This window comes from Lemur catta, chromosome 22 (assembly GCF_020740605.2).
Source record: "Lemur catta isolate mLemCat1 chromosome 22, mLemCat1.pri, whole genome shotgun sequence".
NCBI lineage: Eukaryota > Metazoa > Chordata > Mammalia > Primates > Lemuridae > Lemur > Lemur catta.
The window spans coordinates 22,596,516-22,610,079 of NC_059149.1; the positions used below are offsets into that span (position 1 = coordinate 22,596,516).

The 13,564-nt window shown below is 57.7% G+C and overlaps 1 protein-coding gene across 2 annotated transcripts; it reads right to left on the bottom strand.

Annotated features, from left to right (window-relative positions):
* Positions 1–290: 290 nt before the first annotated feature.
* Positions 291–5,686, bottom strand: EGR3 (early growth response 3). Of its 2 annotated transcripts, XM_045535356.1 has the most exons (3): positions 5,272–5,349; positions 4,798–4,850; positions 291–3,966 (listed from the first exon to the last, which is right to left on the bottom strand). In XM_045535356.1, exons 2-3 carry the CDS (start codon positions 4,835–4,837, stop codon positions 2,957–2,959), a joined length of 1,050 nt encoding a protein of 349 aa, XP_045391312.1. In that variant the 5' UTR covers positions 4,838–4,850; positions 5,272–5,349; the 3' UTR covers positions 291–2,956. The 2 variants fall into 2 exon arrangements, with proteins under 2 accessions (XP_045391312.1, XP_045391310.1); XM_045535354.1 differs by lacking the exon at positions 4,798–4,850 and having other exon boundaries at positions 5,272–5,686.
* Positions 5,687–13,564: the final 7,878 nt, after the last annotated feature.

The following is a 13,564-nucleotide window of genomic DNA, read 5'->3' on the forward strand; positions in this document are numbered from 1 at the left end:
GGCTGCCAGAAGGGTGGAGAAGAATCTTCTTCTAGAACCACAGTAAACACTCAAAACTGTATTTGAAACACCAGAACCTGCACAAATTTCTGACCAACTTCCAATAACACCAAGTTCCACGGTTCCCCTTTGAGAGTTTTCAGAGCAAGAAACGACAAAAGCAGGCATAACAACCTATCAAACAAACCACCAGCCAAAAACAAACCAAGACAAAAAAAAAAAAAAAAGGCCAAAACAAAAACTTCATGCTATGAAAACAAGAAATAAAATAAGGAGATTTCTAGGCCAGCTGATTGTCAGCAAACACAATATATTTACTGTATTAGCATTTGCTCACAGTGCAAATGGTACAACATTACACCATTTCAATATTTCGGTTTTTAAAAATGCTGTTTTCATGAACTATATTATATTGGCATAACAACGTCGTGACAGAGGAGCAAATGAAATGTTGGTGAAGAATTTCACCTTTTTCACAATATCAAGCATATTTTTTTAACCTTAGTATAAGGTACTATAAATCCAAGAAATAAAAACATCCACAAAATATATTACATCTGGTTTGTCTTTTTTCTAAGTACTCAACTTTATACAAAAGTCTTTCAAAAAATATCATTCCCCATAGGTTTTCCTGTTTAAAACCTGATTTTTTTTCTCTCAGTTCACATAAGTTAGAGTGCATTTTCTTTTGTTCTTTTTCTTTTTTTTAAACATGCAGACATATAAAAAATCTGGATAGCACAACCTTTTGGCAACAAAGTTATTTTTCTTAGTTTAGCTTAAATGTCTGAGAACAGTTTTATTAAAACAAAGGAAAACTCCGAGTTATCATGCAGTGACATGCATATACCAGAAGGAGCAAGGAAAAAATATTAAAGGATATCTGATTTCTCCTTCCAGCTTTGAAGTGACCAAAATTTTTGTTTTTTAATAATCATCACATTATAAAAAGTATTCAGCAAAATACTGTCTCTGCAAAGAAAGATTTTACCCTTCAGCTGAAAAAATATGGGCCCTCCCGTCAAACTTCATCTTCTTCTCTCTCCTTCTACAAAAAGTCCAAGTACCTGGAAATTCACAACCCCCCTGCTCTTTGATTTCCCCCCCCCTCATTTCGCTACAGTCCTTTTAGTATATTTATCCACCACCAAAAAAGGTGCTTTTTTTTCTTTATAAAAAAAAAAGTGGGAAACGCATAAAGTGACTTTAAAAACAGACATTCTGTAAACTCCAGACCTTTGTTCCTTCTCTCTGGGCAGCTTTACTGACCGCAGGAGAAATAACGCTAATAGGAACAGTACATTCAGTCAAGACTGTGCTGGAAGCTGTGTCAGAGAGCAACCTTCCCTACTACTCCACTTCAAAAGAGCCACCCTGTTTGAGAAGCATTGGGCAGGACAGCTGGGGACGAGGGGGTGCCTGAGAAGAGGTGAGGTAGGGCGGGGAGAAGGTGAGATTGGGGTATGGAAAAGAGACGCCTCATTCATCAACATGGATTAATGAAAAAAATCCCTGTGTCTTTGAAGAAAATTTGGACAGAGATGCATGCATGTATATCCACACACATATACGTACAGATATGTGTATGTCTATATCCACACATACATACACACACAAGTAAATACAATCTCATCAGTTAACATTTTCCTAAAAAATAAACCATTTAAAGCTGTATACACCTACAAATTCTCTTTAGTCCAGGGCATTGCACTGGATAACCAAATACCTTAGAGATTTTATTTTGCTCGGAATACATACTGTGTGCATGTTACATATATGCATGTGTGTGCATCTACATACACATACACACACACACACCCTGTGCATCTATTTCAATTCTATCTGCTGTGTTGGAGGTGACAAAGGGCAAGACCAAAGCCAGTTCTCTCACGCATGGTGGGAAGGAAGGTGAGAGAGAAAACAGAAAGCTGAGTGGATGGGGGAGGCCTGCCTTTCTGGAAAAAGATTTGGGGAGAGAAGGGGAGAAGGCTTACAGGGGGGAGGGAAAAGGCGGGGAGGAAGGGCAGAGGGCAAACTCAGGAACATTTTTAAAAGTGGGGCCGAGAAAATATACGTGTATATATATATTTAAAGGCAGGCTCAGTGATGGCTGCTTTTTCTCCCCGCAGATCAAACTGCCCTGAGGCCTAAGAGGGAAGCGCTCGGAAAAGGAGGGGTTCTGAGGGGCCAAACCCGAAGCGGCGGCAGCGGCACCGCGGCGGCGGCATCCGAGGCATTTCTGTAAGAAACATTATTTCAGAGCAGATGGAAGACCATCTCCTCCGGCCACGTGCAGGCCCCCAGCCTGGGACATGCCCCAGCGGCCTGGGGACCCAATGTGGGGAAGAGTTTGGGGTAGACACAGCCCAGTTCAGCTCAAGAGTCTCACACACGCGCGCACGCGCGCGCGCGCACATCCACACACTCATCCACACACGCACACGCGAGCACGCACATTCTCGCGCGCATCCCCGCACGCAGGCGCGCGTGCGTGCGGCGGGCGGCAAGCTCTGCGCTTTGGTGCGCTTCTTACCCCCTCCCCCTCTCGAGTCTTCGAGGGGGAACGGAGGGAAACACGGGGGAAACAGTGAGGTGTTTGGGTTGGGCGAGGGTTGGGTGGGCTCCGCCTTCAGTCCCCCGCAGGTCCTTGGCGCGGCCCGGCGGCCCCTGGATCAAGGCGATCCTACTGAACAAAGCGGGCTAGACGCCACCTTTCCGCCCCCACGCCTTGGCTAAGGGGGGGACAGCGAGGGGAAGGCGCCTCCAGCCCTGGCCCCTGACCGCTGGCCGGTGTGAAAGGGTGGGAGCCGGGGGCATCGCAGGGGAGCAAGGTGCCGCACGTCCATGGAGAGGCCAGGGCGCGGCCCCTGCGCCTCCGTGGCTGGCTTTCCCGCTGCTTTCAGGCGAGCAGCCGGAGGCACTGAAGGGGAAAAGTGGGGATCTGGGGGCCACAGCCTCAGGCGCAGGTGGTGACCACGGGGGCCAGGGACACCGGGGGCGCCGAGGATGCCGAGGGCGCGCCCCCCTTCTCCGCCTTCTTCTCCTTTTGCTTGAGGTGGATCTTGGCGTGGCGCTTGCGCTCGTCGCTGCGCGCAAACTTGCGCCCGCAGAACTCGCAGGCAAAGGGCTTCTCGCCCGTGTGCGTGCGGATGTGAGTGGTGAGGTGGTCGCTGCGGCTGAAGCTCCGCATGCAGATCCGGCACTGGAAGGGCTTGTGGCCCGTGTGGATGCGCAGATGCCGGGTCAGCTCGTCCGAGCGGCTGAAACGGCGGTCGCAGCCCTCAGCAGGGCACGCATGGGGCCGTTCGTGGAGCGGGGTCTTGCTGGGCCGGTTGGGGTACTTGCGGGGCCGGATGGGCTTGAGCGTGAGCGGCGGCTGGGGCAGGCTGCCGAAGCCCGGGTGGATCTGCTTGTCTTTGAAAGCCTTGATGGTCTCCAGAGGGGTAATGGGGGGTGGGTTGACCCGGATGGGGTCCATGCCCTGGAAGGGCTTGTGCTCCGGAATGGAGCCCATGTCGTTGGGGTGGTGGTACAGGTTGTAGTCAGGAATCATGGGGAAGAGATTGCTGTCCAAGGCCGGCTTGGCCGATTGGTAATCCTGGGGGGAATAGGCGAGCCCGGGGTTGCCCTGGGGGTCGTGGAAAGACACGGGCTCCGAGTAGAGATCGCCGCAGTTGGAATAGGGGGGCAGCGCCGGATACATGGCCTCCACGTCGCCCTGCGGCGGCTGCACCATGCTGGCCGTGGACGTCTGCGTGCTGAGCGCCCCTGAGGCCGGGGGCACCCCCAAGATGCCGGCGCTCATGAGGCTAATGATGTTGTCCTGGCACCAGTTGGAAGGGGAGTCGAAGGCGAACTTTCCCAAGTAGGTCACGGTCTTGTTGCCGGGGGCTGGCTGGAAGGAGCCCGAGTAAGAGAGTTCCGGGTTGGGCTTCTCGTTGGTCAGACCGATGTCCATCACATTCTCTGCGGAGAGCGGGGAAGAGAGGGGAGGGGTGAGTGAAGCCGAGCCGGCTCCGGGCCGCGGCGCCCAGGTCCTTGCCCAGGTCCTTGCCCAGGTGCTGAGGGTGCGGCCGGGTGGAGTGCGCAGCGCATGGGGTAAGAGGAACGCCGAGCCCGGCGCAAAGCGGGCGGTGCCGCGCTCCCAGGCGCAACCTGGATACAGCAAAATACTACGGATCGGGGTGTGGAGTGGCTGCGGCACACACACCGCACAAGCCGCGCACACACTCACGTACCACACACACGCGCGCGCGCGCGAGAAGCATTGTTGTTCTTCCCGAGGTGGGGCGGGCAGGTAGCTGCAGCTACAGGTAGTTTCAGACCCGGAGCGCGCCGGGCTCTCGCTCTCCAGCGCACACAACTCGGCCTCTTCCCCCGGCCCTGTCCGCTCCAGGACGCCGCGCCTTTCCCGCCCCGCAGATGCCCCCCACGCTCGCTGCGACCCGGTCGCCGACCTAGAGCGCTCCGACGCTTTGTCCTCGGAGCGTAGAAGGGTGCCGCCCTCAAAGGGAGCTCTCCCTTCGCCTCCCCGGGCCCCGGCCTCCTCCGGGCCTTAAGGAGCTCTCGGCTCTCGCTGGAGGGGAAAAGCCTAGCTCCAGCTAGGAAGGGTGGAGGGCGGCGGAAAAGCGGCCCGTGTCTCCATGGCGGGAGCGGCCGCCCCTTCCCAAGCTCCCCAGCCCCGGGATCGTCCCCCGTGGCAGCCCCCCGCCCCGCGAGTGGGCCCCCTCCTGCTCCCCGCCGTCCCCACACCCCCACGGCTGTGCTGAACGCCCCGGAAAGGCAGCGTCGCAGTACCTCTCCCACCGCGGGGACTCCACGCCGCACATGGCTCCATCCCGGGTGGGAGGCTGAGGGAGTAAGGGGGGAGAGCGCGGGTGAAAAAGACGCTGGGCTCCTCCCGGGAAGGGGGCGACAGCACCACGCCTTGCGCGCAGCCCGGCGATCGGGCCCCCTGCGCGAGGAGGGAGAACCCCACAGCCGCTCGCACCTACCTCCCTCCGGTCGGCGGCTGCCCCCACCCGGGAGAACCGAAGCCTCTACCGTGGCGTCGCCAACCAAGCCTTCCCGATCGGGGAGGGCGGGAGGAGTGGGTGGGAAAAGCAACTCGCCCCCCGGAAAATTCCCAGCGCGCCCCTCATCTCTCCATCCATTTATCCATCCATCCATCCATCCATCTATCCATCCATCCATCCATCGCGAGGTCGTTCCCTCCTCCTCTTCCTCTCCCTGTCCTTCCTCGCCGCCTCCCCGCCTCCCCGCCGCCCTTACCTGTAGCCATCTGATTGTAATGGGCTACCGAGTCGCTGCTGCCGGAGAAGAGGTTGAGCGCGCTGGGGATCTCCTCGGGGTACAGATTGTCAGGCAGTTGGTTTAGCAAACTGCTCATGGTCACCGGCAGCTTCTCGGCGAGTTTGCCGGTCATAGCACTCCCGAGCTGCCGCCGCCGCCGCCACCGCCGCCACCGCCGCCGCTCGCTCCTAGCGCAGCTTCCAGGCAAGCGGCATCCGAGAGGCGATCCGTGGTGCAGGGGAAAAGCATGCGAGAGGGAAAGTTCGGGGGGAGGGGGAGGGAAGAAGGGAAGGGATGGGCCAGGAGAGGGGAGCTTCTCTTTTTGGGGGAGTGGGTGGGAGGGTGGGTGGGAGGGGGGCAAAGGGGGTAATCCTCTTGGGTGTCTCGGCTGGTGCCGTATGAGGCTGGGTCGGGAGGGGGGGGTGGGGCGTGTGCGGGGGGTGGGGTGGGGGCTGGGCTGGGGGGGATCTCGGCGCGAGGGGGTCGGACGCGGCCTCAGTATTGATCTCACAAACAGACACGCGCCCGCGGCCCCCCCGCCCCCCGATCTGCCACCGCCACCGCCGCCGCTGCCGCCGCCGCCGCTGCCGCCGCCGCCGCCGCCGCTGCCACCACCACCAGCCCCGCCGCTTCCTAGCAAGCTCACTGCTGCCCAAAAGCTCCCAGCCAGGGAACTCCACCAGCCTATTTATCTGAGCCCCGGGAAAGCTCCGTGACGTAGCTGCCCATATATGGACAGACAAAGCCCAGCCGAAGGGGCGCGACGTCACAATGGAAGCTCCTCACAATGGAACATTAGAAAGCAGGAAGCGGGCCGCAGCCAACGTGCGGCGCCCGCACCGCTCATCGCTCTTAAAAAAGAGAGAGAAAGAGAAATAGAAGGGAAGAAAGATAAAAAACGCGAGAGGAGAGAGGAAAGAAGGAATCCGCTGAGCGCAGAGCACGTAGCGTGGAGTCGAAAACCGAGGAACTTAAGTGTGTGTTTGAGGTCTGCACTAGGACAGAGCGTTTAGGGGACGGTGGGCGGCGGGGTGGGGTTGTTTGCAAGTGGCCTCCAACACCCCCAGCAGGAAAAAAGAGTGGAAATCATCTGGCGATGTCCCTTTGCAGCCTGGGCACCGCTGGGGAGCCCGGGAGCTGTGCGTTCCCACCCTGCTCCCGCAGCGCCCCCCGCGTCCGGGACCCTACCCGAGATTAGAAGCAAGGGAGTACTTTTGGGGGCGGGGGGGGGCTTCAGCGTGTCAGGATCCCTGGGTCCAATATCCCAAGAACTTTTGTGCCCACTTCACTCTGATTCTGCGCCCATACCCCTGCCCCCCTCTGGGCCCCTGACCCCGCGCTGACTCTGGCGCGGTGCAGCAGCCCGGAGATCTGCACCCCAGCCAGAGGCAAGACCCCGCCACATCTGGGGTCGAGGATGTGTGGTTTTGGTGATAAAGAAGAAGGAATAAAGTTGAAGGGATAGAAAACACGTGCACCGAATCCCTGGTAAATTCTCTAACGGTTCCAAAGCAACCCCTTTGGCCACAGGATGGCAGGAGGGCCCAGCAGGCCCGGTGCTGTCGCTGTGTATTGCTGCCTGCGAAGGGCCCGCCGCTGAGTTGCAGCACGAGGACGCTGAACCCACAGTCCCTGAGCCACAAGGCGGCCTCCCCTAGTCCCTGCCCTCCCCCTCGCCTTCCACAGGGCTGTCCCCATTGCTGCCTGCCGGCGCTCTGCAGTCAAGGGCAGCCTGAGTGCCGACCCGGAGCGCTGTCACCTCCCCGAGAGGCAGCGGATCCCGGGGGCGGCTGATGTGTTCCCCCAGGCCTGCTCCCGGGGCGCGCGGCCCGGGAGGGGGAGGAGAGGGATGGAGCATGGAGGTGCGACCCCAAATCACTCCGGCTTGACGGGGGAGGATTCCCTCCTTGGTGGCCGCGTGGGCGCGGTGAATCCCGCGTCCCCTGCTGCGGAGTCGGGGTGGGGGGGACATGCCTTTCTCAGGGGGAGTGGGAGTGTCGACAAGGAGGAAGAGAGGATCCCCGGGCCTCACGCCGTGGGAGGGCCACGCGGGCCGGGACGTGTGGGAGGAACTCCCGAGCTGCACATCGTCGTGGGGGCGGATGACAACCTCGCTCCCCTCCCTTCTACTTCGTTCGGGGGAGAGCCGGGGATGGGAGGGCCCGGCCACCCCCATCTTCTCCGGTTCTTGGGAAAGGAGGGATTCCCGCCGCCCGCGAGCCCCTCTCCCCCACCCCGCCGCCTCTCGCGCCAGGCTCCCCACTCGGGCACCGGGGAGCCACAGCGCCCCCGGGCTCTCCTCCGCCCGCGCGGCGCGGGCAGGGAGCGCGCTGCAGCGGCCCCGCGCTCCGGCCGGAATCAGGGCAAGCTGCGCCTCCCGCCCCCGGTCCTTCCCTGGGGGGCGAGCGGCCGGCCGGGGGCGTGGGCGGCGGTGTGAGCCGGGCTGGGCGCGGGCGGGGCCGGGCGGCTGCAGGGAGGGTCGCCGGGCGGCGGGCCAAGCCGGGAAGAGCCATACAAGGAGCGGATCCGGTGACGCGCCGGCCGCGCCCCTTCTTCTCGATTTGGCTGCCGATTCCGGTCCCCGGATTTGCATATTTTGGCATCCAGTGGAAAAGGAAAGAAGAACGGAACCCGCAGCCTTTAAAGGAACCGCACAGGCTGTAGCGTCACCCAGGGAGGCGGTCTGGGTGGCAGGAGAAATTAGCCAGCGGCTCTGGCCTCTGGCCGTAGAGCCTGGCAGCAGGGGAGGGGCGGGGAGCGGCGGCCACCGGCGAGCTGCTGGCGCGCCAGTCCCAGTCCCGGCCTCTCCGGGGCGCTTCCTGCTGCGCGTGCACCGAGAGGCTGCGGGGGGTCTCCGCGGGTTCCTGCCGGGGGACCGGAGGCGCCGTGCGGCCCTGGGCGAGCAGCAGGCCCCGGATTGACTGCAGTGCCCACGCCTCCCCGCTCGAGGCAGAGCTCGGGCAACGGGGGTGGTGGCAAGGAAGGGCGAGGCCTCCGGGCCGCCCAGCTCAACTCCGGAGGACCCCACGATGAGACAGCCACTTCCCACCTGTAGGGATCTCCCCCTAGGAGGGGGATGCAGAGTGAGGGGCTAGAGACCCCTGTTCGGTAGGGGCCTGCGTCGGGAAAGGCAGAGGCAGTGGAAGCATTTGGGATCCTTGAAAGCTTCCAGGGCCCCAGAGACGGGGGAGGAGTGCAGCCACTCCGGAGGTGGCCCCCACACACTTTGAGGCTTGCTGGACTTGTTGCTGCCAAAGAGAGGAGCACGCAGCAAGGTTTACCGGCCCGCACCAGGGCCTGCTACAGATTGGCAAGACTGAATAGTTTTCTGGGGCAAGATGCCTTCCCTCTCCTTTATACCAGTTCTTTGCATAGAATAGGAAACTTCCATTCAATTAAATATTCCTTAAAGCTTCAGTGTGACCTTGGGCAAACTTCTGAATTTTTTTCTTAGCCTCAGTTTGTTTCCTGGTCTGTGAATTGGGATAATAACCTACCCCTTAGAAAGAATTAAATTAGAGAATCCTAGAATGCTGGACCCTTAGCAAGCACTCGATAAACAGCAATTACTGTTACGCTGCACTCTCCCCCACCCCACCATGTGTCCTAGGAGTGAATTTCGATAATATAGGGCCAGGTCTAGAACTCCATCACAGACCAGTATGATCAGATACAAGAAATATTGATGCTTATTATTTAGGGGGGAAAGGAAACTCCTATTTGTGTGCCTGGTACCTGCTGGGCACTGTGCCAATCTAGGGATGGTTAAGGAGTGGTGCCTGTTCTGCAGGAGCCCAGACAAAAACTGAGCCCTCAACAGCTGGTGGTGACACAAAGCAGGGTACAAAGAAGTCGCCCTGTTGTTCTTTAATAGTCTAGAGCACCCTTTCAGATTTGGGGTTTGTGTGGCTGTGGCTCCTGGGGTGATATGGGGGATCCTGGTGCCTGTCTCCCCTCAGCCTGCCGTGCAAGCTCAGGCCCTCCCTGCCTGGGGCCTGCTCCGGCTGCAGCCTGCTCAGGTGTCCACTGTCACCCTGGATGATGGTGGCAGATGGATGCCAGGGTTTTGTGGCAGGAGGGGACAACCCTGGGTGTGGAGCAGGGCTCGGGTGTTGGGAGTGGCTGCTTTGTAAACTAACAGCATTCTCCCTTCCGGTTGCCAAGCTTTGAATTCAGCATAGAAAAAAGTTTTTCTGCTTCCCTCCTTCCCTCTCCTTCCTGAACAGGGGCTGGGGGTTTTTGTCTCAGTTTTATTGGCGGGCTGAGGTGAGAATGCCAAGGGCCTAATTACCTGAACTCTAAGCCCTGAACTTGCTGGGGAGTGAGTAGGCCCCAGTTCAGGAGTCCCCACCCTGAGACGGTGAAAGGTGCAGGCCCCTCTGTGGCAGTGCCAAGGCCAAGGCCGCCCGCCGCTGGCTGCGGGCTCTCCCATGGAATCCATTGGCCTCACCACCTGCACTGGGGGGACTGCTGCTGCTGTGGGGGCGGGGAGTGGGGCAGGGGGTGTGTCTGTCTTCCTGAAGGCAAAGAAAGGAGGAGACGTGGCCCCCAAACTCCACTGCAGAAAAAAGGCAACGTTGCAGCTCTGTCTTGGTCCCTCATTCTATAGTCCCTTCTGCCCTCTGACCTTGTGCCCCTTTTTGCTAAAGATATCCACTTCTTCTCTGCTGTCTTACAAGAAAGAAGCCCCCAAATTAATTCAACCTGGGGTGTTAGCAATTTAATGCACTGCCCTTCTCAGAGGATATTTGCATTTGGAAAGAAACTGCCTAGTGAGGGTGATAGATAACCCAGAGGAATTAAGCCCAGCACTTAGCATAATGCCTGGAGAATGGGAGGTGCTCATTCCTGCTGGTGGGATGAGACCTGGTTGTGGGACATTAAGCCCAGGGACAATGAGTGGGAGACTTGGGACCCAGAGAGTGTCTGGGTTCCTCAAATGACACTGAGCACCCATGTACAGGGCCTACTGGTGGGATCACTCCTGAATGGCAGTGCTCTCGCGGCTCCTCAGGTGTTTTCCATTTTTTTGGTGCCCCATAGGAGGCTCATAGGAGACTGACAGATCACAGTGGAATACCCCTGGCCCGCCCTCCCTGGCATTCTAGCGGTCATTGCCATTTCTCGGGTAATGCCACCCAGCCCAGAGGCTATGTGAGTTTTGCCTAGAAGCTTTGGAAGGGAAATACTGTCGCCAGCCCAACAGAGGAGCCCCACAGGCTTTCTGAGGAGCTTGAGCTGCTGCCCTGGCGGAGTAGGAGTGAACTTCCAGGCTGTAGCCAGGGCAGATGGGGTGGGGGCTGTCTGATGGCCGCCTGGCCAGGCCTTGGGGACACACTTCATGACACTCCCATGATAGGAGGGTTTTCGGGCAGCCCCTTTAACAGTTTTTAAGAGTCTGAGTGGCTTCCTGGAGGTTACCTGGCCACTAAGTGGCTGCTGTGACATCTAAATTCACCCTGTGTGACTCCAAAGCTAATGCCCTTAACTCCTTCCTCTGTCCCCCTTATGTCTGTGTTGGGGGAAGGAAGTGAGCTGCTGGGTGTGAGTAAGAGGGGGGACAGGTACAGAAGCTGTGGAGTAGAAGAGATGCAAACTTGAATGCATCCTAGCCCTGGCCCCCTTGGACCAGTCTGGCGGTAGGGAGAAGCCTAGCTCAGGGGACAGTAAAGGCACTCGCCCTTCCCAGGGAGGTCAGGGAGCAGCAACCTTGCTGCTAGGGCCTCTCAGCAGGTGTGACAGCAACTGTGCCACCCAGAATTCCAGTCCCACTTCCTCAGGCTGTTCCAAAGGCCACAGGATCCTCCGCATGCCAGTCACACACCTGTTGGTGTCTAAATTCAAACTAACTCATTATAATCCTGTTGAAGCCAGGTGTTTGTGATCACACTTTAAGCAATTTCTGGGAGAGTCTGGTGACCAAAGAGAGGAAGTCTTGTCACAAAGTAACATTTGCTGGAGGTGGCAAGGCCCCCAGTGTGGATTGTCCTGAGACCCCTCCCAAGGCACAAGTCTAAGGCAGCAGGTAACTGCCATGGCTGGTCCTGAGGCTGAGTTTGGAGCCAGCTCAGCTGGGGCTGGTAGGGGAGGATGGCCACCAAAGAAGAGACTGAAGAAGAGACTTGAGAAAAGTGTGGCCTGCGGGTGAATGGCAAGTGCCAGCCCTGGCCTGGCAGTCAGCAGTCCTGGATTCTGCCATAAATTATCTATGACGGGGTCAGGCCTTCTCATTCCTGGGCTTCGAGAAGGGGTTGGACTGGGATAACCTACCTCTCAGTTCCTCCTAGCTCTTTTAATCCAAGACTTTCTGATTCAGTTACAGAAAGGGTTGGGGTGAGACATGTGTTAGAGTTCCTGATCAAATTTAGGGGTTCCGTGGGGCTTGGGCTGGGGTCCCCAGGGAGAAGGACAATGGGTCGGGGGATGAGGGCTTGTAATGAGAACTTTGCTGTCTTAGCTCAGGGGTTCATGGAGGGTAAGTGGAGTCATGTGCTCTGAGGACCTGCCATTCCCCCTGGGGGCCGCTGTGGGACAGCCCCTTCTCAGCTGGGAGGGACCGGTGTCTTTGCAGAAAGGACTCTCTGGGGATGGGGCTTTTTGAAAAGCGGAACCTTGTGATTTGAAATGAACCAGAAAAGGTGTGAGTGTGGGGGGGGGGCAGCCAGGGGAGTAAAAGGGGATGATGGAGAAAAGGAGGGGGGGGAGAGAGAGAGGAGGAAAGAGAGACCCTGTTCTCACCTCCACTGCTTGCCACACAAGTAACCTGCTGGGTCCATTTCAAGCTGAAATGTGATCTTTTCAAATGACAGGTCCTCAGAGCACATGACTCCACTTACCCTCCATGAACCCCTGAGCTGAGACAGCAAAGTCCCCTCTGCCCATGGGACAGATGTAGAACGCAAAGCCTGCCAGGTTCCTCTCCTCCCCACCCTCCGGGAAACTGGAGAGAGCTGCAGCCCCTAGGTCTTTGTCTCTTACAGCTCCTCAGCCTGTCCGTCCCGGTGAGGAGCTGCAGGCAGACTTTGGGTTTCATCTTTGCTGTTCTATGCAGGCAAAAATCTAGGGCCCAAATTCAAGAGCTTGCCTCGGTTGCATTAGCGTCCTCCTTCCCGACACGGCTTAGGCAGGGCTTCCTACCTTTGTCCTGCTGTGGTTGTCCTAGAAAATGAAACTGTTTTTACAGTAAAGGACTGAGGCTGCCCCAGGCCCTTTCCAACACCTCTGAGGGCTGGGAAACAATATTGGCCCAGCGGGAACCCACTGGTGGCCTGCACATTGGCCAGGGTGCCCTGACTCATGGCATGGGCTTTGCCATAGGAACAGAAGAGGGGTGTGCACTCTCTCTCAGATACTGCACAATTACTTGGGTTGTTCAGAATTACCCAGAAAGTAACTGAAAGACAAGAGGTGGTATCCAAGCTCCCTGAGGGCAGGGACTGATTCATCTTTGTCTCCCCAGTGCTTAGCACTGTGCCTGTCCCCAGCAGGTGCTCAATAAGAGCGTGTGGACCCAATTCGAGCGTCCTAGTTGGTGATTTTGAAATATGGTCTGTTGGAGGAGGAGTCTGATCCGCTTCATGCTTCCTATCGGGCCCTTTTAGTTCTATCCCATGTCTCCCTCCTCTCACCCCCCACCACACAGGATGGGGGCCCCCTTGCCTCCCAGGATTCCATTTTGGGGTGAGAGTGGGGCTCCTGGGTCTGGGACTTAGCTCTCTCATTTCGATGAGAGTGAGACCCGCATCTGCCGAGCATTTCCTGTGCACTCCTGGTAGAAGGAAACAAACTTGAGGCTCGGATTCTGCTGTCAGGCAGTTTAAAGGACATGTGGAATGAGGCCTGGTAGGAATGATCACATACAAGACACCACGGGTAAGCGTACCAAAGGAGGTACAAGCAGGGAATTCAGAGGGGCCGCTGCAGGCTTGGAGGAGGGAGCTGTTCAGGACACAGGGAAGGCGGGACAGAAGAGGGGGACATTGACCAGGGCCCTGGGAAGGGGCTGAGACTGTAAGTGAGGAGGGGAGGACAGGGGAGGGCAGGGGAGGGCAGGGGAGAGGAGGGGAGAGGGCGTTCCATGCAACCAGCTGTGATTATTTTCCCTTCTCCTTAACTTCCCTGTTTCCATCTCTGAAGCTAGAACCTATTAGCATTGTTCTTCCAGGACTTTCCCTAGGGGTGCCTGGCCTGGGGCTGATCATTGTTGTCCCGAGGAATGAGGACTCCTGAGGGAGAGGTGGGAGACAGGAGGGAGCCCTGGATGGACACCAGA

Coding starts and splice junctions, on each gene's coding strand:
- EGR3 (XM_045535354.1), bottom strand. CDS start 5,425: ATGACCGGCAAACTCGCCGAGAAGCTGCCGGTGACCATGAGCAGTTTG. Junction 3,967..5,271: donor TTACAATCAGATGGCTACAG/GTAAGGGCGGCG, acceptor CGCTCTCCGCAG/AGAATGTGATGGACATCGGT.